At 45.9% G+C, this 23,105-nt stretch overlaps 3 protein-coding genes across 23 annotated transcripts in view; 1 reads left to right on the forward strand and 2 right to left on the reverse strand.

Moving 5' to 3' along the window:
* caska (calcium/calmodulin-dependent serine protein kinase a) overlaps nt 1–2,110 on the forward strand; it is a 65,031-nt gene extending 62,921 nt beyond the window's left edge. Inside the window, 6 exon segments of the mRNA XM_053440465.1 lie at nt 174–254; nt 399–479; nt 561–596; nt 599–762; nt 851–934; nt 1,596–2,110. Of these exon segments, the coding sequence (XP_053296440.1) occupies nt 174–254; nt 399–479; nt 561–596; nt 599–762; nt 851–934; nt 1,596–1,772 (623 nt within the window). The 3' untranslated portion in view covers nt 1,773–2,110.
* Nucleotides 2,111–4,910: 2,800 nt separating this feature from the next.
* nyx (nyctalopin) lies at nt 4,911–7,436 on the reverse strand. Its single transcript, XM_053439226.1, has 4 exons — nt 7,415–7,436; nt 6,516–6,805; nt 6,003–6,307; nt 4,911–5,727 (listed from the first exon to the last, which is right to left on the reverse strand). The coding sequence occupies exons 1-4, from the start codon at nt 7,434–7,436 to the stop codon at nt 4,911–4,913; spliced, it is 1,434 nt and encodes a 477-aa protein (XP_053295201.1).
* A 2,493-nt stretch (nt 7,437–9,929) lies between these two features.
* Nucleotides 9,930–22,746, reverse strand: ddx3xa (DEAD-box helicase 3 X-linked a). 21 transcript variants are annotated; one of them, XM_053440467.1, is made up of 23 exons: nt 22,424–22,746; nt 21,426–21,477; nt 21,136–21,183; nt 20,477–20,533; nt 20,089–20,181; nt 19,920–19,991; nt 18,619–18,702; nt 18,129–18,302; nt 17,661–17,805; nt 17,322–17,420; nt 17,136–17,235; nt 16,907–17,042; nt 16,685–16,779; nt 16,509–16,607; nt 16,080–16,240; nt 15,833–15,977; nt 15,608–15,752; nt 15,281–15,319; nt 14,133–14,314; nt 13,681–13,798; nt 13,443–13,596; nt 13,168–13,286; nt 9,930–12,781 (listed from the first exon to the last, which is right to left on the reverse strand). In XM_053440467.1, the coding sequence occupies exons 1-23, from the start codon at nt 22,466–22,468 to the stop codon at nt 12,681–12,683; spliced, it is 2,463 nt and encodes an 820-aa protein (XP_053296442.1). In that variant the 5' UTR covers nt 22,469–22,746; the 3' UTR covers nt 9,930–12,680. The 21 variants fall into 21 exon arrangements, with proteins under 21 accessions (XP_053296442.1, XP_053296443.1, XP_053296444.1 ...); XM_053440468.1 differs by having other exon boundaries at nt 20,516–20,536; XM_053440469.1 differs by having other exon boundaries at nt 18,195–18,302; nt 20,477–20,536.
* Nucleotides 22,747–23,105: the final 359 nt, after the last annotated feature.

Raw genomic sequence — 23,105 nt, forward strand, 5'->3', positions numbered from 1 at the left:
TCTGATGAATAAAACTGATTCAACTCATTCTAATAAATGTTTGAATCACATCCTCAGTGAAAAGTAGAATTCAAACATGTTCATGTGCTCTGTTAGGACAGTGAGTCGCGTCCAGATGTTCCAGAGGTGCTCCTCTCTCGGCTCCTCAGTCTGACGCTCTCTCTCTCCTCCAGTGTTCGATCAACTAGACCTGGTCACGTACGAGGAGGTGGTGAAGCTCCCGGCCTTCAAGAGGAAAACACTCGTCCTGCTCGGTGAGTTCTTTGTGGTTTAGCATGAACAGCGATCTGAGGATCTGAGGTGGATCTGAGGATCTGAGGTGGATCTGAGGATCTGAGGTGGATCTGAGGACCTGAGGTGGATCCCAGCTCTTCCTCACGTCTCTGTGTCTTCATCAGGGGCGCATGGCGTCGGCAGGAGACACATCAAGAACACGCTCATCACCAAACACCCCGACCGGTTCGCCTACCCCATCCCACGTGAGTCTGAGTCCCTGAAGCTTCACGGCTGCTGTGCACCAGAGGACCTGCAGCCTCTCACTTCCTGTGTGCGTCCCACAGACACGACCCGACCTCCCAAGAAGGACGAGGACGACGGAAGAACTACTTCTTCGTGTCCCACGACCAGATGATGCAGGACATCAGCAACAACGAGTACCTGGAGTACGGCAGCCACGAGGACGCCATGTACGGGACGCGGCTGGAGACCATCCGGAAGATCCACCAGCAGGGACACGTAGCCATCCTGGACGTGGAGCCTCAGGTGAGTGTGTGTCTGTGTGTGTCTGTGTGTGTCTGTGTGTGTCTGTGTGTTTGAAGTTGTGCTGAATCTAACACCTGATCTCCATCAGGCCCTGAAGGTCCTGCGAACAGCAGAGTTCGCCCCGTACGTCGTCTTCATCGCTGCACCAACAATCACACCAGGAATCAATGAGGTAACAACACACACACACACAGACACACACACACTCACACACAAATCTAATGAATCTTAATCCTCCACTGAAATATAAACAGCTTCATAAACATGATCCTGATTATTTTCTGCTTTCATTCGATCGATTCATCTTTTTCTCGTCTGACATCTTTTCTTATTAATTCAGATTTTGTGTCTTGATTTGAACTCGTCACTCATCTTCTTCATCTTCTTCCTCTTCTCTGCACTCGTTTATTTTCTCTTGCTGCATGCGTTTGTTTCTTTGCCCCCCCCCCCCCCCCCCCCCCCAGACACCTCGGTGGTGTCGGACGCTTCCTGTGAGTAAAACCTGACGGACGGACGTGTTGCTTCTTGTTAGTCGTGTGTTTGTGATTCTGGAGTTTAGTTTGTCCCACCCAGCTCACGTCCTCGATAGTGACGACCTCCACACACTGTGACTCTGAACACACACACACACACACACACACACACACACACACACACACACACACACACACACACACCTTTATTTCCACTCTGAGCACATTTCACCACACACTCAGCTCCAGTTTGTCGAGGTCCTCAGAGTTCCTCTCTTCGTTGTTTATGCGTGTTCTTCTCTCTGCCTTCATCATGGGTTGTCCCTCCTCTCCCTCCTCTTCCTCCTCTTCCTCCTGCAGGACGAGTCTCTGCAGCGGCTCCAGAAGGAGTCTGAGATCCTGCAGAAGACGTACGCTCATTACTTCGACCAGACCATCATCAACAACGAGATCGATGAGACCATCGGGCACCTGGAGGACGCCATCGACCTGGTGTGCACCACCAGCCAGTGGGTCCCTGTGTCCTGGGTCTACTGAGCTCCTCCTCCTCCTCCTCCTCCTCCTCCTCCTCATGCATCTCCCTGCAGCAGCATCACGGAAACACTCCCATCATCTCCTCTTCCAGCTCAGAATAACGTCAGACTAATCAAAGCGATGGGAAACTTTCCTCCACACTGCACTCGATCGGTGAAGCACCCTCAGCGTGATTGTGAAGTGACCGGTCGCTCAGCGGAGCCGCGTCACCGTGTTGTACAAACCAGAACTCAAGTGAATATTGTCGTGTCTGTTCTAGCTAGGAGGCGACATTTCTGTAGAGGTTTGTTTTAAAGAGACAGTACCGTGTGCAGTCATCAGCTTCCCCCCCCCTCCCCCCCCCCCCCTTTGTCTGTGGAGCGACAGCGTCAGTCTCCCCCCCCCCCCCCCCCCTTGTCTGTGGAGCGACAGCGTCAGTCCCCCCCCGCCCCCCCCCCCTGTAGCGACAGCCTCAGTTTCCTGTCGTCAGCGAAGCACACCAACACACGGCAACTTCAAGTCCCTTCATTATGTTTCCATCTTTTCTTTTCTGAACCGTGACTCCGCCCCCTCCTTGTGTCTCATATACTGTATATATATACATATATACAGTATATATGTATATATATACATGCACCTTTCTACCAGGTACTGTCTCTTCTAAATGAATCCATTAATGTTTTAGAGATTTGAATGAGGTTATCATGCATGTGGACATTTGCAAGCTTCCATGCTGTCAGTCAGTCAGTCAGTGTCCCCCCCCCCCCCCCCCCCCCGTGTCCCTCAGAGAAACTAAAGACAAAAAGAAGAAAAGAAAAAACATTCCAGCGGTTTGAGGTCTGAGAAGAACTGACGGAGCCGGACGTCGACACCTATGCACATCCCTGCAGTTTGGGTGACATTTCTAAAAAACAACAGATTTATTAAAATGAAAGTATCGAACATGTAGTGAGATGTGTTTGTAAAAAAGAAATCAAATAAAAGTTTCAATTTTTCTCTTTTCGACTCGTCACACACAAATTATTTCATAAAAGATTCATCTGGTTCCTCAGTCGAGAGTAAGAATCTGCAGGAGGTGATGATGATGATGATGATGATGAAGATGATGATGATCGAGGGAAGAGGAGGCAGTGAACGTGCGACTTGTTCCCGAGTCAATAAAGATAAAACATTTCTTTATACATAATTCTTTTCTGTGTTGGAAACATGAATCTCAGAGAAACTTTTCTTTATCTAAAAATCCAGACGAACTCAAAACTTTTACTCAAGTGAAAAAATCCCTTTTTCAGAAGGAAAATCCTTTGAAGGAAAAAGTACAAAAGTATTAACAAAATAAGAAAAAGTATTGTTTTACAGGAAATATGTATATATATATAATATATTCAAAAGATTGGCAAATATTTTCTCTTTAAAAATCATTTTTAAACAATTGTTAATTTCAGGTTCTTAATAACTGAGTTTTTTAGCTGTCGAGTATAAAAGATCAAATATTCCTGAAGACGATTAACAAACTGATAATAAAGAAGAAGCCTTGAGGTGCTAGTTATTATTTGTGCGGCTGTGATTGATATTTGAACGTGCACTGGGCTGAACTCTGAGTTTTGTGGTTTCAATCAGACCGAGTGCTGCAGAGATTCATAATCCTGCAGCTTTAAAGTGAACAAACGGCGACTGAGGACAGATGTTCAGACTTTTATCAAATTCTCTTAAAAGGAAAATGGCCTCGTCTCCTCTGCTCCAGTCGGAGACGTCCAGAGCGTAAATCTGGACTTTTTATAAAAGTCCATATTCACTAGTTTGAGGTTTATATGTTAGAAAGTGAAGAAATGTAAAGATGTGTGAAGCAAAGACTTTAAATAAAGATGAACACTTTCTCCCACCATCCAGAAACTAACCAGAATTTTATACTGCTCTATACCAGGGGTGTCCAAACTTTTTGTCCCAAGGGCCATATATAGAAAAAAATATGAAGGTCTGGGCCACTTACGCCGCCACGTGAGGGACAGGTGCAATACAGTGGGCCCTAGTCCATCACACTGCATTTCATTTAGCTGAAGCTTTTATCCAATAAGTGCACGCAAGGGTACAAACCCAGAACAACAAGAATCAAGAAAGTACAATTTCTTCAAAAATAGAGCAAAACTACAAAGTGCCATTTAAGTGCTACTAAATTGTTGGTTTCCAAAAATAAAAATTATATGTATTTTTTTTTTTTGAGTCGGGCCATCTAAAATGGATGGCGGGCCACAGATGGCCCGCGGGCCCTAGTTTGGACACCCCTGCTCTATGCAGATTGATCATTTCAGTAGATTAATAATTTCAAGTCTGTTTTGCTAATTTACACAAAAGCATCAAATCTTCCTCAGAAATCAGGAGCGGACGTTTAAAGTGGCAGCAAAACCTGCCACTTTGGACTCGAACCCTCGGTGTGAGGAGCAGCCTCAGCCTCAGTCGCTCTAATCCCACATTAAAGGGCCATCGGGCCGATCTGCAGATTAACTGCTGCATCAGCGACTGAAGCTCAACGAGCAGACGAGTGAAAAGTTCAGCAGAATTTATTTTATTTAGAAAAGTGAGCGAAGTGGAACCGGATCAAACTCACACTCAGCAGGAAACAACACAACACAACACAACTGATCTGTCGCTTCCCGCTGGTCGGGTTAGAAACCGGAGAGCTCCTCTGACACGCCCCTCCCCCACGTCCACAGCGGACATATGGTGGTCACACCCGCTCCGCCCCCTGTACGGAGAGAGATGGAAGAGTCCGTCCACAGGAGGCCGAGGCAAAGTGTCAATAAGAAGATTAATGCATTTACAGGAAAGAGCTGCGGAGCCGCCATGAAGAAGAGGAGCAGCTGAACATCTGTTCAGGAGACTCCTTCACTTTACACGTTCAGCCAATGAAACACCAGGGACACGCCCACATATTACATCATGTTAATTCAATTGAGTTCTTATGAAAGGTGGAGGTTCACGTGGAGCTTCTCATCCGGAGCATTAATCCTCTGTTTGAATCAACGCCTGCTGCAGCAGATGAGTGTGAAGCCGACGTGTCTATAAACATCTCAGATCATCACGTGAAGCTCGAGTCAGACTGAGAAAAACAAATCCTCCTTCAGCTCATCGGCAATTTGAAAATCTACTTCCTGGTTCCTCGGCTCCTCATGTGCAATAAAGACCCGCGTGAGCGTGTGACCGGCCAATCACAGCGAAGAGGAGCCCCCCCACGGTGAAGCCCACTAGTGACCGGCCGGCCCCTCGACCTCCGACCCCTGAGGAGAGCTGCCCCCCCTCCGGCAGCGTCCCGTTGGGGAGGCTCTCGGTCCCGTTCCCCAGCTCCTCCCCGAGCTCCTGCTGCAGCAGCCGGGACACCAGGCTGTTGAACCGGTTCTCGGTGGTGGAGACGACCTCCGAGGAGGCCGTGGTGAGGTTCAGCTCCCCCGGGTCCAAGCAGGAGCCGTTCAGCTTGGAGAAGACCACCTCGCTGAGGTCCAGGCCCGACACGGAGGAGGGCGAGGAGCAGGGGATGTGCCTCACCAGCTTGTAGCTCTGCATCCAGTCCTGGAGCCACTGGAGGGAGCAGTCGCACTCCCACGGGTTCCTGAAGAGGAACAGGCGAGCCAGGAAGTAGATGGGCTGGAACACGGGGAAGGGCAGGCCGGTGAGGTTGTTGCTGTTCAGGTGCAGCGTGATGAGGCTCGTCAGGTTCTCGAAGGTTCCCTCCTCGATGAACAGCAGCTGGTTCCGGTCCAGGTAGAGGGTCTCCAGCTCCACCAGGTCGCTGAACCAGGTCCTGGACACGTTGATCAGACGGTTCCCGCCCAGGTTGAGCATCCTGATGCGGCTCAGGCCCTTGAAGGCGGATGGAGGGAGGTCGGTCAGCACGTTGTCGTTGAGGTAGAAGTTCTCCAGCCGCAGCAGGTCCTGGAAGGCCTGGTCGTGGATCACGTTGATCCGGTTCTCCTGGAGGTTCAGGTACCTGAGACAAGAAGACCTTTCAAGACCTGAACTGAGACGGGATCTGGTTCTTTGTGTTGATGTATAAACATCTTTACTTATTAATTATCTTTACTAAGTTTTTATTTCACAGTATTGTGATCATATCATATTTTATCATATTTTTACTTATTGTATCATTTCGTACTGTATCAATAATATCGTACATATCTTATTTAATCGTATCTTATCTTATCTTATTGTGTTCTATTGTATGATATCGTATCTAATTCAATGTGTGATGGTATCTCATCGGACCTGAGCCCCCCCAGGCCGAGCAGCGAGTTGTAGGCCACGGCCTCGATCCGGTTCCTCTCCAGGTAGATGTGTGTGAGGTTCTCCATCCCCCTGAAGGCCCCGGGGATCCTCCTGAAGTTGTTCTCGATGCAGAACATTTGCCTCAGCGCCGGCTGCTCCAGGAAGATCCGGTCGGGGATGTTGAAGAGGTTACAGTCGGACACGTCCAGGCGCACCAGCTTCTTCAGGCCCGAGAAGGTCCGAGTGTGGAGGTAGCTGATGTACTCGTTGTGAGCCATCTTCAGCTCCACCAGGTTGGACAGGCCCTGCAGGACGAGAGGCTCTTTAGATTCTACAGGACTTTAGATTCAGGACGATTATCTGACTGCTGAGGAGACAAAGATTCACTCAAAGTAAAAACATCTGAAACAACATTCATCTCATTTTCTTCTGTTTAACAAACCAAGAATCAGTAATAAAGAATAAAGAAGAATGAACAGAGAGTGTTAGTGATGTTCTCAGTGGCAGTCGGACCTTGAAGGCTCCAGGAGTGATGAAGGAGATGTTGTTGTGTTCCAGGGACAAGGACCTGAGAGACGGCAGCGTCCCGAACGCTCGCTCCGACAGGAACTTCAGTCGGTTCTTGTCCACGTTGATGGCCGAGGCCTCGCAGGGGAACTCCCTGGGCAGCTCAGCGAGGCCGGAGCGGTCGCACAGGACGCTGCAGCTCTTCTCCTGAGTGCAGGAGCAGGACGCCGGGCAGGCCCGGGCACACGCCCACCGGGCCAGCGCCGCCGGGGGGGGCAGCAGCACCAGCACGGACACTGGAGGTGTCGAGGTCCCAGCATCAGAGGAACCACAGGAGAACACAACGTCAGATGTTTATCACAATCCAAACAAAATGTAAATCCACAATCATCAATGAATTCTTTATCAATGGATTCATCATTTGATCTAAAACTGATCCAACAAACTGTGGAAAGGAAAAAAGATCCACAGAATCTCCCAGAATCCTTTTCTTCAAAATGCCTCAAAGAGTGAAAACTGAAAAATTTCCTGTTTCCATCATAAAAACTAAGAAAATCTGGAAATATTATCATTTGAGAAGAAAATGTTGGAATCGTTTTCTTGAAAAAATTATTTAAACCATTAAGTCTTAGTTTCATGATTAAGTTGTCTTGACTTCCAGAAGTTAAGAATCTGTCTTCACCAGCTGCTGCTGAGACGTGAGGTTTATAATAAAGAGCAGCAGCTCTGGACCTTCAGGACCTTCAGGACCTTCAGGATCCACATTCAGCTCAGAGTCCAACCTGGACTCTGCTCGGTCAGAACCCAAAGAGAACCTCTACTGACCAAATACAGGTTTGTGATGTTTTGAGAAAAATCTAAACTCTGATCGACGTGATAGTCGAGGAGACGTGAAGGACACTGACCAGTGAGAGTGAGGACAGACATGATGTCTCATCTGGGTCGTTCCAGGATTAACGAGGGTCTGAAAAAACAGAAAGAGTCATGAATTATTTAAATATGGGTCAAAGCTGCTTCTGGAGGATCATCTGCAGTTGAAGTTTGAATCTTTGAAGCTTCAGCCTCAAAGAATCATCTCCGAAAACACAATACAACAACGAGAGGATAAAATGAGCAGGTCAAATAAACACACACACACACACACACACACACACACACACACACACACTCAGGGGTCAGAAAGGTTCAGGTCTCTCTGTGTCTTGGACCTGAACTCTGACTGTCTCCTCAGTCCCTGACACTCTGGGTCCTGTCGGCCTGTTCTCATTCATCCACGAGCAGAACTGTCGAGCTGAGCAATCACACAACGCACAACACACAACACACAACACTCAACACACAACACGGTGGAGACGAACCTGTCGATGTCTCCAGACGCTCTCGTCCATGTGTGTTACAGTTCGTCCACGGCTCCTCACACGAGTCCATCCTCCTCCTCAGTGTGATCAGGCTGCTGCAGACAAGCTCTGATGAAGAGTAGGTGGTTTCTACACTTCATCCTCCCCCTACCCACACACACACACACACTCTCACACACACACACCAAAAAGCCATCTCTTAATGGCAGTGAAATCCCCTGGATGGGGGGGGGGGAGAGGGGCCGGATTACAGAAGTAAAGCAAAGCTTTTAGATCAAACCACGATGCAGAGCGGTAACTTAGAAACACACAGATTACACTTACACACACACACACACACACACACACACAGCATGAAGTTGGAAGTGAGACTTGTGAGGAATGCAGATGTTGAGGTGGATTAGAGGATCATCAGAGTCATGTGACACAGACAAGATCAATACAATACGTTAAATAAGATTATTTTATTTCTCCACAGAGACGAGTCTGTTCCTCTGAGAGAGAGAGAGAGAGAGAGAGAGAGAGAGAGAGAGAGAGAGAGAGACACACACACACACACACACAGGCCCCGAGCCTCAGTCCTGTGAGTTCCTGTGAGCGTTCAGGTTCAGAACCAGCTTGTGGGTCGAATGTTCTGAATGAGTCAGAAGGTGAATGAACCTGAAGAGAAGCTGTTTAGTTTGTAGGTGTTTGTGTCTGAAGGCTTTTTGAGTCTTTGTGTAAAGTGAACACTTCATACCCCGCCCCCCCCCCCCCCGAGCCTGTGTCCCTTCCCTCAGGAGCTCACCAGACTCTGAACGTCCCTTAAACCTTATTTTCAAAATGACACAGAAATTACACAACAGGGTATTAACGGGTGTTTGTGGCTCGGCGGTTATGAAACCTGCTCAGCACATTAGAGACCATGTGACCCTCCAGGAAAAACCTCCTAAAACTGGGGTAAACTCGTGGTTCCTGCAGAACGAGCGACAGGAACCTGAGGAACCTGAGGAACCTGCTGCTGACACGGGAAGGTTCAGCTGAAGAGGATAAAGAACTCTTCACTTGGTCGTTCCACATGTTCAGCACCTCTCTGCACATCTGGCTTCCATCACAGCTGTGGGACATCCCTCTGGACCGGGTCGTCTCCCAGCACCGCGTCTCGGTCCAACTGGACTGGTTTCAGTCTTCAGGGTCTCGTCTGTTTGTCGACGTCTTTTACACCAACTTGGAAAAAGCTGCAGCTTCAAACGAGTTCATGGTTCAACTCGACTTTCACTCGACCTTCAAGTCATTTTTAAATAAAAGACTTGAAGGAAAATAAAGATGGACGACACGTCTCTTCATCCTCCAGCTGCACAAAACCTGAAGCCAGAATACCCTGGTCACAGGTGACGCCATTTTGTCCTCAGTCTCGAAGTCCTTCACTCGACCAATCAGGAGTCAAGACTGCTTTTATATCAATAACTAATATGAACCATATGGATCAGTAACATGAACATTTGAACAAACAGATAACGACCTGGAACAACAGACACCATCTTTGACAAACACTAGTCTGTACCATCTGTTAACATGGAGGAGGGGGGGCTGACAGCAGCCTGCCACCAGGGGGCGATTACAAGCTTCACTTTTAGATGTCAAGTGGCTTCAATAATCTTATATAAACTGTTTATTTAATGTTTTGATCTTTTACACAAATTTCAATTTAATCAGAAGAAAGTTGTGACTTTCACGTTTATATTTTCTTTGACCATTTGAATCAAATTGTTTTAATAACTTCATAAGCTTTATTTCTCCCGAGACATTTTCGTTTTTGCTTTGTGAACTTCTAACTTCTCAGATGTTGATTAGTGACTCGGGTTTTTAAAACGAAAACGTCGGCAGGAAAATAACACACCCGACACAGAAGAGTTGACAAATGAAATCTTTTATATTTTTGTCAAAAAGCATCTGAGCTCGTTCTATCAAAGGGAGTCCGGCCGCCCTGAGCCCACGCAGGGCGGCCGGCCGCTCGCTACAGGTCGCCTCCGCACAACTACAGTAAAACAGGTCTTCAGGAAACATGCTTGATTTTTCCAGATACTTTTGCATTCAAACATTTTATTTGGGTAAAATCATACAAGTGCACAGCTGAGTATTTTCCCATGCAGTGCAGGAGCCTAGAAGCTAATACAGAAAGCAAAGTCTACATCTAAAGAGCTCTGGGGTTCTCACAGGAACGTGGAGCAGGTCTCGGGTTCTGAACCTCGTGTTCAGATCTACGCTGCAGACCTGCTCCACGTGCCGAGGAACCCAGAGACGTCATATATGCAAATACAACAATGAGAATAAACCACATGTTTGTTTCTTTAAGGATTGCCATGTGCCAGACATTCACTGGAGAAAAGTAATCAGGTCAAATTAGAGTAAAAAAATCAATAATGCACACAATTGGAGAATCTGAACACTTCTGCATTTATATTTTGTAGGAAATGTATTTGCTCTTGACAGCTTTATTCCAAACCTTGGCATGTTTGTTCAATTCCATTTCAAATTTTGTTGATCAATTGTTTCTATCGGATCGAGATGACTGGCCCCCGAGAAGGCCCCGAAAACAGCTGTGGATATTATTTACCGAGTCCAATGTATCTTAAACATTAAAAAGCTCACACTACCCCGAAATATATAAATTTCACGCATACAGGTGACATTCAACATTCAAGTGCCAGTGTTTTTGTACTGTCTTTTGGTCAAGTTTCTGAAACTTTCAAAGAATCACTTTGAGGCTTACAAAAATAAATATTTGTCAAAAATGCTTAATAAATTACACAAAACTAGCAGCAAAAGTAGAATCTAGAAATCTGTGCAAATGGCTAAATTCCCCCCCCGACTGCTAAATCCCCTGGTCCCAAATAAATCCTGGTTTTAACGTTGAGAACCCTTCCCCTTTGTAAACAAGCTGCGTTTTCACAATCTCCTCACACACAATATTTGGAAGCTTAAGGACACATAGTCAAGACATCTATATAAAACTCTAGATGTGCAATAAAAGAACTTCTGTAAAACTTGATGGACACGACGCACAAGGGCCTACACACCTAAATCAAGTAGCACCATTCAATCTCAAGTTCTCAACACTGTCAGTGCATCAGCTTTTAGTTCAATTTCTTCAAAAATAAAAATGTTCAAGGCACAACACACCCATGAGAAAATAGGGAGCGTTTGAAGTGAAACGCTCCGTCACCTCCTCTCGATGGCTGCTCCTCCGCGAGAGGAAAGCCTGCTCCGGCTCCGCAGAGCCACACATTTATCTTTATCCACGTCTGAGCAGATGAACTCCTGGAGGAGCCGACAGTACGTTAATGCTCCACACAGGAAGTGGACGCTCCGTCTTTGGCCACCTCCACAGTTACACCACGCAGCGATGAAAACCAAAGCCACGGTCAACGGCGGTGCACCAAAAACGCCTAACCCCTCCCCCCGCCCGGTTCCCCTCCCCCCAGTGGTCGGAGCGCTGCTCTACCCGCTTCGTTCCTCGCTGTTAAATTGATAAACCTCAGTGATCATTCGATGCCTGTCTCTTAAAGATGAACCATGCCTCCAACGCAGCTTGAAAAGAGAAAACGTTTGTAATTAAGTTAAGCCTGCGACTCAGTTCACGTGTCCTTCCTCCTTGACCAAAAAACAAAACACTTGCAAGCGTAGAATACCATCTGGGCCTCGCGGCCGCCGGTCGGGTCAGTAAACACTAACACCACGCCGAGCCCCCCCGATGCTGTGGTCCATTATGCAGCCATTTTGAACTTCACTTTCAAGATGGCAGGCATTTTTTGTTTTGATACATATTGTAGAGAAACATTAAAAAAAAAAAGTTGTCGAATTTGCACACACCTGCACCAAATGTCGCAAGTAAAAACAAACAAAAACACCGCCCACTTAACGTAGCTAGCACTTGATAACATACTAGCTGCCATAACACTGTCAAGTCAATTGAAAAACGTGGAGTAACAAGTTCCAGCATCGATTAATGTTGAACCTCAGCGATCGTTGGCACTGAGCTTAATGACGTCTGTGTTTCTTAAGATTACGATAGGAATGATATTTCAACGTCTACCATATCCGTAAGAAGGAGCCTGTCCAGGATAGAGTGAGCAAAAAAAGAAAAACAAAGGAAATGTAACTTTGTCCCTTAGGATTAAAATGCGGTTGCTTCACAGAGTGGCCCAGTCTGGATCAATAGTAATGGCTCCAGTAGCTGTTTGACTATAGAAAAGGCTGCGTGATGTTCCTGCAATAAATTTGAAGTTCAAATGGAATCATTATTCCCGGGAACAACATTGCCCCAGTATTTGCCAAGGTTTGATTAAGTCCAAGCTTATTTTACCTTTCTAATATTTTTCACCAAACTAAACAGTAAAAACAAATTTAGAGCTCTTGGCCATGTTCATCTGGTGAAATGAAAACATAGGTTTCCTGTTTAAATTCAAAAGGCACAGTACATTAACATACAAATGATCCTCAGGTTATTCAATCAAGTTTTTCTCCCCCCCACAAAAAGAACAAAAATACTTTGAACAATGAAAGTCCGAGGTTGCTGTCGGACAATGCATGTCAGCATCCATGCTCACTCTGAGGCGGCACGTCTCTGCGGCTCGGTGCGGTGCACGTGCTGGTGACTTTCCTTTGCGGCGCGCTGCACTTCCTTTTTGAGAGAAGCGAATGGCAGAGAACCAGGGTTGGTAATGTACTGTGTGTCAGTGAAGCTACACAGGGAGGGTTGTTATGGTCTGGCTTGAGTTAACATGTGGTTTCCATTGGGTTTGGTTGGCAGGGCCACCTACTCCGCAGGCGACTAGTTGCCCCACCAGTCCACGCTGCTGCCAGAGTTGCTGTAGTTTCCTCCGTAGCTGTCGTTGCCGTAGAATCCGCCGCCGCCACCGCCGCCGAAGCCACCTGGGAGGACAAGGTCAAAGGTCAGGCTCCTGGAAAACTACTTTAAATAGCTGCTGGTAATTTGTCCAACTGGGGCGGCAGACATATTAGTGTGTTCTCACATATGAAGAACACACACAGCAACATGATCATGAATAATTAATACAAGTCTGTTTGCTCCATTTTGGTCCAATCACTCAATAACTAACACTTCAGACGGATCATCACAAACTTCTTTTCACAAAGTCATTTAATACACTTGTAATGAAACTGTTGACTAAAACTATTTTAAAGATCATTATTGGCAACTGTGTCGTTGCTGTGATGTTTCAGAACGAAGCACTGAGCAGCTCTACACTTGATTTGATGCTCTTCAGTTGACTCATGTGAAACAGATTTTTTCTTACCTCCTCCAAAGCCGCCGCGGCCTCCTCCGGGGTTCCTCCCTCCTCCACGGCTGCTGGTGAAGCTGGCAGCGCCACCGGGCGTCTGACGGTAATCTCTAGCTCCGAAACCGCCCGAGAACCTGAACAACATCCGTTTGTTATGGTCGAGAATTCCACAAGATACAAGTCGTACTAACTGTGTGAATTAAAGAGAGGTGGAGCCTGCGTGAACTCAGACTTGCACCTGACGAGGTTCTGTCGATGTTCTGAAACAGTTTTCTCTGAGTAAGCGTTACCTCTTGGAGCGTCCGCGGCCGGTGCTCTTGTGCTGGTGCTCGTAGGCGAGACTCTCAAGCCAGGGGGGAACCTCCTGCTTGGCCTCCACCAAGATGTCCAGCAAGTCTTTGGTTATGTTGCTGTTTTTGTCGTTAAAGAACGACGTGGCCAGACCTGGAAAAAGCAAGATGGATTATTTTCAGCCGCTGAGATTCATGTTCATAACAGCATCAGGAAACACAAATCAAAGTGTCTTACCCAAGTTGCCCACACGTCCCGTACGGCCGATACGGTGAACGTACTCCTCAATGTCACTGGGCAGATCAAAGTTAATGACGTGCTTCACATTGGAGATGTCCAGACCTCGAGCAGCCACCTGGAAAAGAAGATTTTAAATGTGAGAATCAGATTATAGAGAAACATAAAGTTCAGGTGTCTTTTAATGTCCAATAGTCGTGTTTTTAACGGAACTTGAGTAAAAAGATAACGTTTCCAATTTTGTAAATTTCTGATGAAACCAATCAAATGAAAAAGTATATTTATAAGACAAAAAACAACTATGCAGCACTTTCAGGAATATTTCATGAGTTAGTTGCAACATCCTAAGAACATATTAACTTTAGTTGAAAGAAAATGGAGATTTAACTGTACGACCTCGTGTTGAAACTCAAAACACAATAAAGAGTTTTACAGAAACAGTTGTAACTCACAGCTGTAGCCACTAAGATGGGGCAGCGTCCAGATCGGAACTGATTCAGAGCCTCTTCTCTGTCTCTCTGGGATCGATCCCCGTGGATGCTGGTGCAGGAGTAACCTTCGTGGTACAGAAAGTCCTCCAAGGCATCGGCTCCCTTCTTGGTTTCCACGAACACCAGAGTCAATGCTGCTTTTGCTGTTCAGAGAATAAAGAGGATGAGAACCAAGAGACCGGAGCAGAACTGAAGGGCATGAAACAGGAAGAATCCATAAGAAGGAACGAGGGTATAGATGCATATCTGAACTAAGATGGGAAAACAAAACTGTGACTGGAAAGGTCTGAAAATCCAAGATCATGAAGTAAATCAAACAAATGAAAACAGGGCCTGAATAAAAAGCTCAACCATGAACTGACCCAGGATTCAGATCCTCAAGTTCACAACTTGAATCCCACTACAGCCAAGTATGTGCTTTAATAAGGCTGAACTGGTTTCCTTTGTGTATTGGTTATTCTTTGGAGGCTGAGTAGTTTTAAGAAACAGGACTAAAACATACAATAATGCACGGGCACGAGATGCACAGCATTTAAAGTTTGTAGAGAAAAGTTAATTTCCCAAAGATATTTTCAAACAACGTGAAAATTAACAAGATCAATAAAATGTCTAAATTAGAATCAGAGCACGTTTCAGATGAAAATCATCTCATGTCACAATTTTAAATGACCAAAAAATTTGCACACACCAAAATCTAATGAGTTCTGTCCTGAACATCATATCCTTAAGTGAAAACCTGTTCACTCATGTTTGTGTGATCTGAACCGGATCTACAGAAACAGTCGGGGCCTTTAAATCTGTCACAGACGATGACTCATGGAAACTGAGCTTCACCACAACCACATGGTCATGGTGAGCCACGTGACCTCACTGGTCACCATCCTACAAGCAGACTTTCTTTTCAGTTGTGAGAGGTCAGTGGACACTATGCAAGGTTTAGGCCATCATCAATCCTACTAGTTCTTTTTAGAAATGAATAAAGATTCAAAATAAAACATGAAAACCGAGACAACATGTCCAGCAGGGGACCGAAGGGAAAGAATGGGCAGTGGGATGTGATGTTTTCAGGCTTGTGGGTCAGAGTTGAGTTATAGTACGTTCACACTTACCTGGTTTGTCTGGGGTCTCGACCTCGTCACTGGGAATAACTAAGATAAAACCAAACCGGCGAGTAAACACGAGGCTTCTAAGTACATACACAGCTTTAGATCATGATAAGCAAACTGCACTAAGCACGACATATGGTTCACTACCTGCTCACCCAGCTCAATATACTGGGTTTTGATATTTTGTCTTTACTAGAATCAACAGCATTTACTAGAGATGAACTAAATCAATATTAGCTTGATATGGTGCAGACTGATAAACACAGGATGGTTGTTAGTCTAATGTGACTTTCCAGGGCAGTAAACACTTGATGCGTTTTCTCTTCTCACCTGTGGCGTTGAGCAGATCCAGGAGGAAGGACCTCTTGTCCGTTTCTTCCACCCAAACCACCTTCTGGGTGATGTTTTCTGAAGTTGAACCCACGCGACCCACCGCCAGGAAAATGTAGTCCTCCAGGAAATCACGAGCCAGAATCTACACAAGCAAACAAGTCAGATATGTAGTATACAGATATTTATGACAATAAACAAGATTCAGTAGACTTGAGTGAGTACCTGGATCTCCTTAGGGAAGGTGGCACTGAACATCATGGTCTGACGAATGCCTTTAGGTGGCATCGTATCCTGCTCCACAATACGTCTGATCTGTGGCTCGAAACCCATGTCCAACATGCGGTCAGCCTCGTCCAGGATCAGGTAGCTGCACAGAAACACTTAGTTAAACGTTTCATCAATTGCCAGAATTAATCAAGTCGAGTAGTTTCAGTTGGATCCTTTTCATATAGCCTGGTGTTATACTTACTTGCAGTAGTCCAGACCGATCTTGCCCCTCTCCATCATATCGACCAGACGTCCAGGTGTAGCCACGAGAAGGTGACAGCCTCTCTCCAGTTCCCTGATCTGTCCACCGATGTCAGCTCCACCATAAACTACACAGGGACGCACACGAGAGCGATAGGCAACCTACAGAGTGGAAAGAAGAACAATTAAGCTTCAAGATGTCCATTTATTTAATGTCGTCCACTCTATGTTGTATTGGCTCCTTCAAACTAAATTCAAGTTTGTGATACATTTTAAACTGGTGAGTGCATCAGCTTCTGAAGGACTCTGCAGTGAACGAGGAGATACAGTAATGCTAGGCTAACATAGAAGATCCCTATTCTTTGTTCTCTGGTGCCAAGTCAGTGAACCATTGCAAGTCAGACTGTGTTCCTGCAGAGTGAGAACTCACCTTCCTCGCCTCGTCATAGATCTGCAAGGCCAGCTCTCTGGTCGGAGCCAGCACCAGGGCCAGCGGGTACTGTTTACGACGGCTGAACCTTCCGTTGTCCTGAGGATAAAATAAAATCTTTACAAGAAGCCAAAAGAGTAGAGCAGGATGTGTTCATTATTCTCTCTGCTCAGTACCTGTCCATTCTTGGAGGCCTGCAGAGCTTCTCCTGGTCCTTCGGTGAAGATCTGACTCAGCACGGGCAGTAGGAAGGCAGCAGTCTTACCAGAGCCTGAAACACAGCAGGGATCAGGTAAACCATCAATCTAAAAGTACACTGACCTTTTGCTTCCCCTGTCAGGATCAATTAATACAGGAAACACAATGAGCACAGATTCAAAGAATACAGAAATACACACCAGTCTGGGCGCAGGCCATCAGGTCTCTTTTGGACTTGATGATGGGGATAGCATATTTCTGAACGGGGGTGGGACGAGTGTAGCGACTCAGGTTGATGTTCGCCATGATAATCTCCCCCAATTCCACATCATGGAACTACAGAACAAACAGACCAGTCAGGAAATGAAAATTGTTTCAAATGAATTAAGTTTGGCCAGAAAATAATCAAGCAGTGATGAACAGACTTACACTATCGATGTGAGGCGGGGAGTTGGACCCGGTGGCCTCCACAGGGATATCGTCATATTTCTCAAAGTTTATCCCAGTGTTGCTTGTAGAAAAGAGCTCCCTAGAATTAAAATGTTTGATTAGTTCAGGACAATGTAGACGATAGGTGGATGATTTTTATTTATTTATGAGCAGAATGGTTCTTACGCTTCTAGGCGCTCATTAGGAGGAGTGGGCTTTGACCAATCCTCACTGGAATCCTCCCAGCGGTTGTTTCCTCCACTTGAGAAGCCTCCGCGATCATATCTACACAATCACATTAGATATTAGCACCATAGTTATCAGTGTGTACAAACTAACTGGCTACAGCTTAGCTCTTGTCGAGCATATTACTGTTTTCAGTTTGTTGTGAGGCGACTTAAAATATTAGCCGAGTTATTGACAGATCGTTTATTTACAGTAATGGAAATATTCATCCTTATACAAATTATAACACATTATATAGTCCTGTGTGATTACAAACCAAGACAAAAAACTGAAACACACCTTCCCCTGGAGCCGCCGCCGCCTCCACGCTCATTGAAGAAGGTCGACTTGGACCTGCTGTCGGTGCGTCCCCCAAAGCTGTTGTAGGCAGCGTCCCTGGGAGCTCCTTGCCAGTTGCTGTCTTTGTTTTCAAAACCACCAACTCCTGTAACGCACGGAAAAGCACCCGTTAGCCTCAACTGGGTTTTCACTGTTTAAATTCACCGTTGATCGTCAGACCATGTCACTTTCTTACCTAAGTGCAGATTTCTGGATTCTCTTTAAAGCAAAATTGCCAGGAGTCGTTCAAAGACCACCAAGGCATTAATCTGATTTCTAATTTTCTGAAAGTCTGTAATATTTATATGAACAGCTGACGTTATACTGTAAAAACAAGGGTGGGGGAGGGCAAGGTTTCCATCTAAGGCTACACTGTCACCACGCTACAGCTCAAGTCAGACATATTAAAGCATGACAGGTTTACCCCACCTGCATTTAGCAGTGGTTGATTAAAGGAGCCTCCACCCCTGTTACCACGGTAGGCACCGCGCCCACCTCTATCAATGCGAGGGGGTCCGCGACCTCCAAATCCCCCATTAGTGCGATTGTCGTGGAACCCATTCACATATCCGTTGCTACGTCCTCCGTCCCACCCGGGTGAGTCTTCATGAGACAAGAGACAGAGAAGCGTGTGAGCAGAAGAATAAACTTCAACAAGAGCAGCAAGAACAATGTTACTGTAACTATTGTCTTTATGTGCTAACCTGTTTTCAGCCTAGTGTATATCTAGACCCTGGACTGAAAGTTTGCAACAGTCAAATGTATTTCATCAAATACAAGAGTGAAAAATGTCTTCAACCTCTACCTGTGCAAGAGAATTGATATTCATTATCCAATTATTTATTTTAGATAGAATATTAATTTACCAGCCTAGACTGAACCAAGACCTACTGAGCCCCGTCTCTTCCTGTACATTTACCACATCGATCGGCCCAGCTGTGGACACTGGCTGTGTCATCATACCCATCGGTGGTCACACTGTTACCAGTGTAGACTGAGGAGGCTGGTGGGGGAGGGGGAGGGGACAGTGGACGGTTAGCACGCCTTACAGCGGCAGCGCTAAGTAGCAAAGACTGAGACACGTTAGCATCTAGAAGCAGGCCAGCCGCACAGATCTGGGCTCTGATTATTCACGCTTGAGTCAGCCAAGGTGGCTGGTTCTAGATCTGTGGTCAGGATCTTAACTTGCACCCGTCAAACAGGTAAGATTGTTCATTTTGGTGCCACCTACAGGTAAGCACAAGGAAAAGCCTTGTCATGCTTCACACAGATCAATGTGCTGTAGCCACGTCCACATGTTGCCATTGTAGCATATAACTGCATTAGTTTATAATCCACTAACTTGTTTCACATGTACTTAGTGACTTTGGTTTAATGCACTATTCGGGTAAAAAAAATAAAAATTGGTTCTTCAGAGTATGAACTACAATTGAGGCAGCTACTGCAACGCCTCTTGGGGAAGAAGAATGCGTCTCACATTTCAAAACACCGTCACAAGTTCCAACACTACACGTTGGCTTCAACAATCTATTTTGAAGAAAACTTTCAGACTCACTATCATCCATTAAATACAGTGAGCTTAAGTCGCAAATGTCAACAATAAGAAAACGGACTATCACCCTGATTTGAAATACCCATCAGAGAAAAAGCCGGTGCTACTGGTGAGGAGAATTCAATCATGTGCCAAGGAGGTGTGAGTCTGTGCAGGTTTCTCTCATCAGCTGGTATAAATCCCCAGTTATTAAAAAAGCCTGTATACACTCAGGTTCAACTGGTTTATGTAAAACTAAAGCTACATGGTCAATGTGAAGTAGGAGATGAGTTATTGATGTGTGAATGAATGTCAGCAGAAATATGAAGCTCAGTTTCTCTGCAAAGTAAAACAGCCGTCTAGATTTCTGGACTGTGCCTTACAAAGTGTTAAAAAGGAATAAGCATGTTGGTGCAGAGGAGGAAACAGGTTAACAGCGACCTCATTGTCTCATTAGTAATAGACCCTCACACCGGTGATGCAGCACAGTCTTTCAAACGACACCACCGACATGCATCATAAGCAACTTCATCTGCCAAGCTTTGACAAATGCAGTGTTAGGCCCAGAAGTCTGCTGCTCCTTGTGACCATGACAAGCAGGGCACAAGGGTTACTCCCTAAGGGTCCAGCTGTCTACACTGAAACTCTGCGAGCGAGTAGATGGCATGCAGGTAGAGGTTAAGGTATACCACATCTGTTTCGCCAGCCCCCACTGTAGGCATGGTAAAAGGCAAGCTCTTGAGAGGCCAGTCTTGGGTAACCTGAGCAAAAGTAGGGAAGCAGGCTATAAAAAGACTCACCCAATATTTCTGGCTCATGCAGAATGAGTGTTGGGCTTTACTTTACACTAATAGTTACCAATCTTACAGTCATCCCATCCTGACGTAAAGTTATTGCTCTGCCTTTGCTGACACTCTGCCTGCCATGGTTGTGGGCACTGCTTAGGAGAGACTTGGGGAACATGGCAGGTGAAATATGGGCTTGAGTACACAGTGGGAAAACCATGATCTAGTCTGTGCAGCAAGACAATAAACTCCTACAACCTAAAGGATATGGTTCATTGTGACTGCAAGCATTCCAGCAGAGAGAAGCAAATCAATTAATCATGGGCCCATCATTCACTTTTACTGTGAAGTGCTGGGGTCTACCAAACCCTTTGCAATGGCTTTGCTGGTGTGTAAATTAGCTATTTCATGCATCTGGAAATGCAAGTTGCCCTCAGCAAAAGCAGACAGAAGGGACTTACAGAGATTTACTGGTGCCACTGAATAACCGCACTGTATACCTGCGGAATACGCATTTCCTGCTGTGGAATAAGAAAACAGTCAAACGAGAAAAGGGTCAAGTGTGCAATGACACAGTACCATGACATTTTCAAAGGACTGACTGTGTCAGCCAAAAACATGTCTTCATTTAAAGCCTTTAAGAGGCTCAGCAAATAACTGAAACTAGTTACAAAGACTTTCTTAGTCTTAGATTGAATATTGTTATTCCCTGTATCAGAGCAGTCGACAGCTAACACTCGTTTTCACACAGGAGACTTTTCACCAGGAACAGATTACTTGCAACTCTGCAGGTTTTACAATTTAGAAATTTGCCCTGATCTCTTCTCTTATGAGCAGTGGAAAATGTCAAGGCTGCTAATCTCATTTCATCTGTGCCATAATAAGGCTCCATGCACAGAATCAGAATAAACATTTGAAACTGTTTTGTCCCAATTCTTGGCTCGGGTTGAAAGTCAAGAGTGTTGTTGACATTTGTCTGGTGTTCAACAAAAGTGGCCGCTTTGTTTTGGCGGATAAAGATCTTGCAGCATCTCCTACCAAGCTCTGATGGGCTTTCTACATGTGGAGCACCAAGCCAGTGTCGATGTGACTGGTTGGGTGGCTTCGTGACTGAACTCACCGTTTTTTGGAGCCTCTCTGTTCCTCAGGTGAGGTGGAATGTAACGCCCTGGAGAAGAGGAAAATCAGGTCAGGTGTCACCTTCAACTAGACCCAGATATAACGCTGCTGTTTACCAAATATAGAAGGTTTGAAAACCTACACTCGGACAAATCATTATATAGAAAATCAACTCTAATTTGAACATCTTGGAATTATACATTAGCAACTCAACTAATGACCAATGCATTGATACAAATAGTTTAATTTGCTTTATTGTATTTATGTTTTATAAAATCTGGTGTTACTTACGGCCAGTTCCTCCGCCTTGTCCGTCAGCAGAGTTCAAGTCTAGGGCAGCGAGCTGGGAAGAGGAAAAGGTTGAGAGACACAATTACTATGCTGTAAATAATATGTTATGTATATAACAACCAATAGGAAAATGACTTCATGGTGGAAACAAAGCTGTACAACTTGTTCTGATGCTAATAGAGGCTTCAAGGGGTTCGGTCCAAACACTAACTTTCAAACGACCAGAAGCTCCAGTGTTAGATTGAGATTCTACTGTTTCCTGGTTTATCTGAGACAACGTGGTTTGTCCGCGACCGGCTCGGTCAGGAGCCGGTGACAGATCCACGCACATTCCCCTGATCTGAGTCCGCTCCGGGTTCAACCCGCACCGGGCTCACGGCTCGGTTTCAAACCGTCAGCACAATGGAGCTGCGTCGCGTGCGCGTCACACAACACAATCAGGAAACCGCTGACCAATTAAAAAAAAAAAAAAGACAAAAAAAGTGCGATTATACAAGAAACCACCGACCGTGGATTCCTTTATATAACCGACCTGAACCAAGATGGCTGGTGTTTTTATTTGTGTCGGGACCTTTGTCTTTACGTTAAGTTTAGTCGCTAAAATTCGCTGCCAACATTTTTTCCTGCGCCACGTTTCAGGCTGAGCAGGCCCGATGCTAGCCGGCTAGCACGGGACGCCGGCCGGGTAAGAGCTGTTAGCTAACCCCGGTCCGGCTCCGGACAGTTAAAACACGACATCACGACCTTAAACGGTCTCTACGTCACAAAGTGAAGGTAAGTAGTTATTAAAAAGGGAAGAAGTGTCGGTGACGTAGGCTCGTCTCTCCGGCGGCGGCTAGCTCCGCCATCACAACCTTCTCTCCGCCGACTCCATTTTAGCAGCGTTAGCTTAGCACAGCTAGCGGCTCGCTGCGCGTCGAAACGTCGTCAGGAAGCCGCAGTTAAAGAGCGAGAAACGGGGTGAAGCGGTAGAAACGGAGGAACCGGAGGAAACTCACCTGCTGATCTAGACCGTGTGGATTATCAATGACCACATGACTCATAACTAAAGAGAGGATGGGGCTTCGCTGAGGAGAAAGGGATTTCTTTGTTAGCGCCGCCGGCTCCGATCAGACTGGAATGAGCTGCTTCTTCCCGGTGAGAACTGGAGTGAGCGGTTAGCGGAGAAACGAGTTGTTCGCGGGACTTTAAATAAATAAAAGTTGAGGTTGTGGATGTGGTTCCGTGATGGCGCTGCGCAGAGACACGTTCCGCTGAATGGACCGAGGAGGAATGAGACCCGGAGTCCAGGTAGCGCGAGATATCAGCCGCGTGACGTCAGCCCGCTGGGCAAGCATCGCGAGAGTTCACTGCTCCTCTGGTGCTGCGTGACGCACATGAGGATGATCAACGTGTCTGGGCCTGAAACTGATCTGAGACCAGAACTTAAACTGAAACTGATCTGAGACCAGGACTTAAACTGATCTGACACACAACTCGACCTGAAACTGATCTGAGACCAGAACTTAAACTGATCTGAGACCAGAACTTAAACTGAAACTGATCAGAGACCAGGACTTAAACTGATCTGAGACCGGAACTTAAACTGAAACTGATCAGAGACCAGGACTTAAACTGAAACTGATCAGAGACCAGGACTTAAACTGATCTGAGACCAGAACTTAAACTGAAACCTATCAG

The sequence above is a fragment of the Pleuronectes platessa genome, chromosome 14, assembly GCF_947347685.1.
Source record: "Pleuronectes platessa chromosome 14, fPlePla1.1, whole genome shotgun sequence".
Lineage (NCBI taxonomy): Eukaryota > Metazoa > Chordata > Actinopteri > Pleuronectiformes > Pleuronectidae > Pleuronectes > Pleuronectes platessa.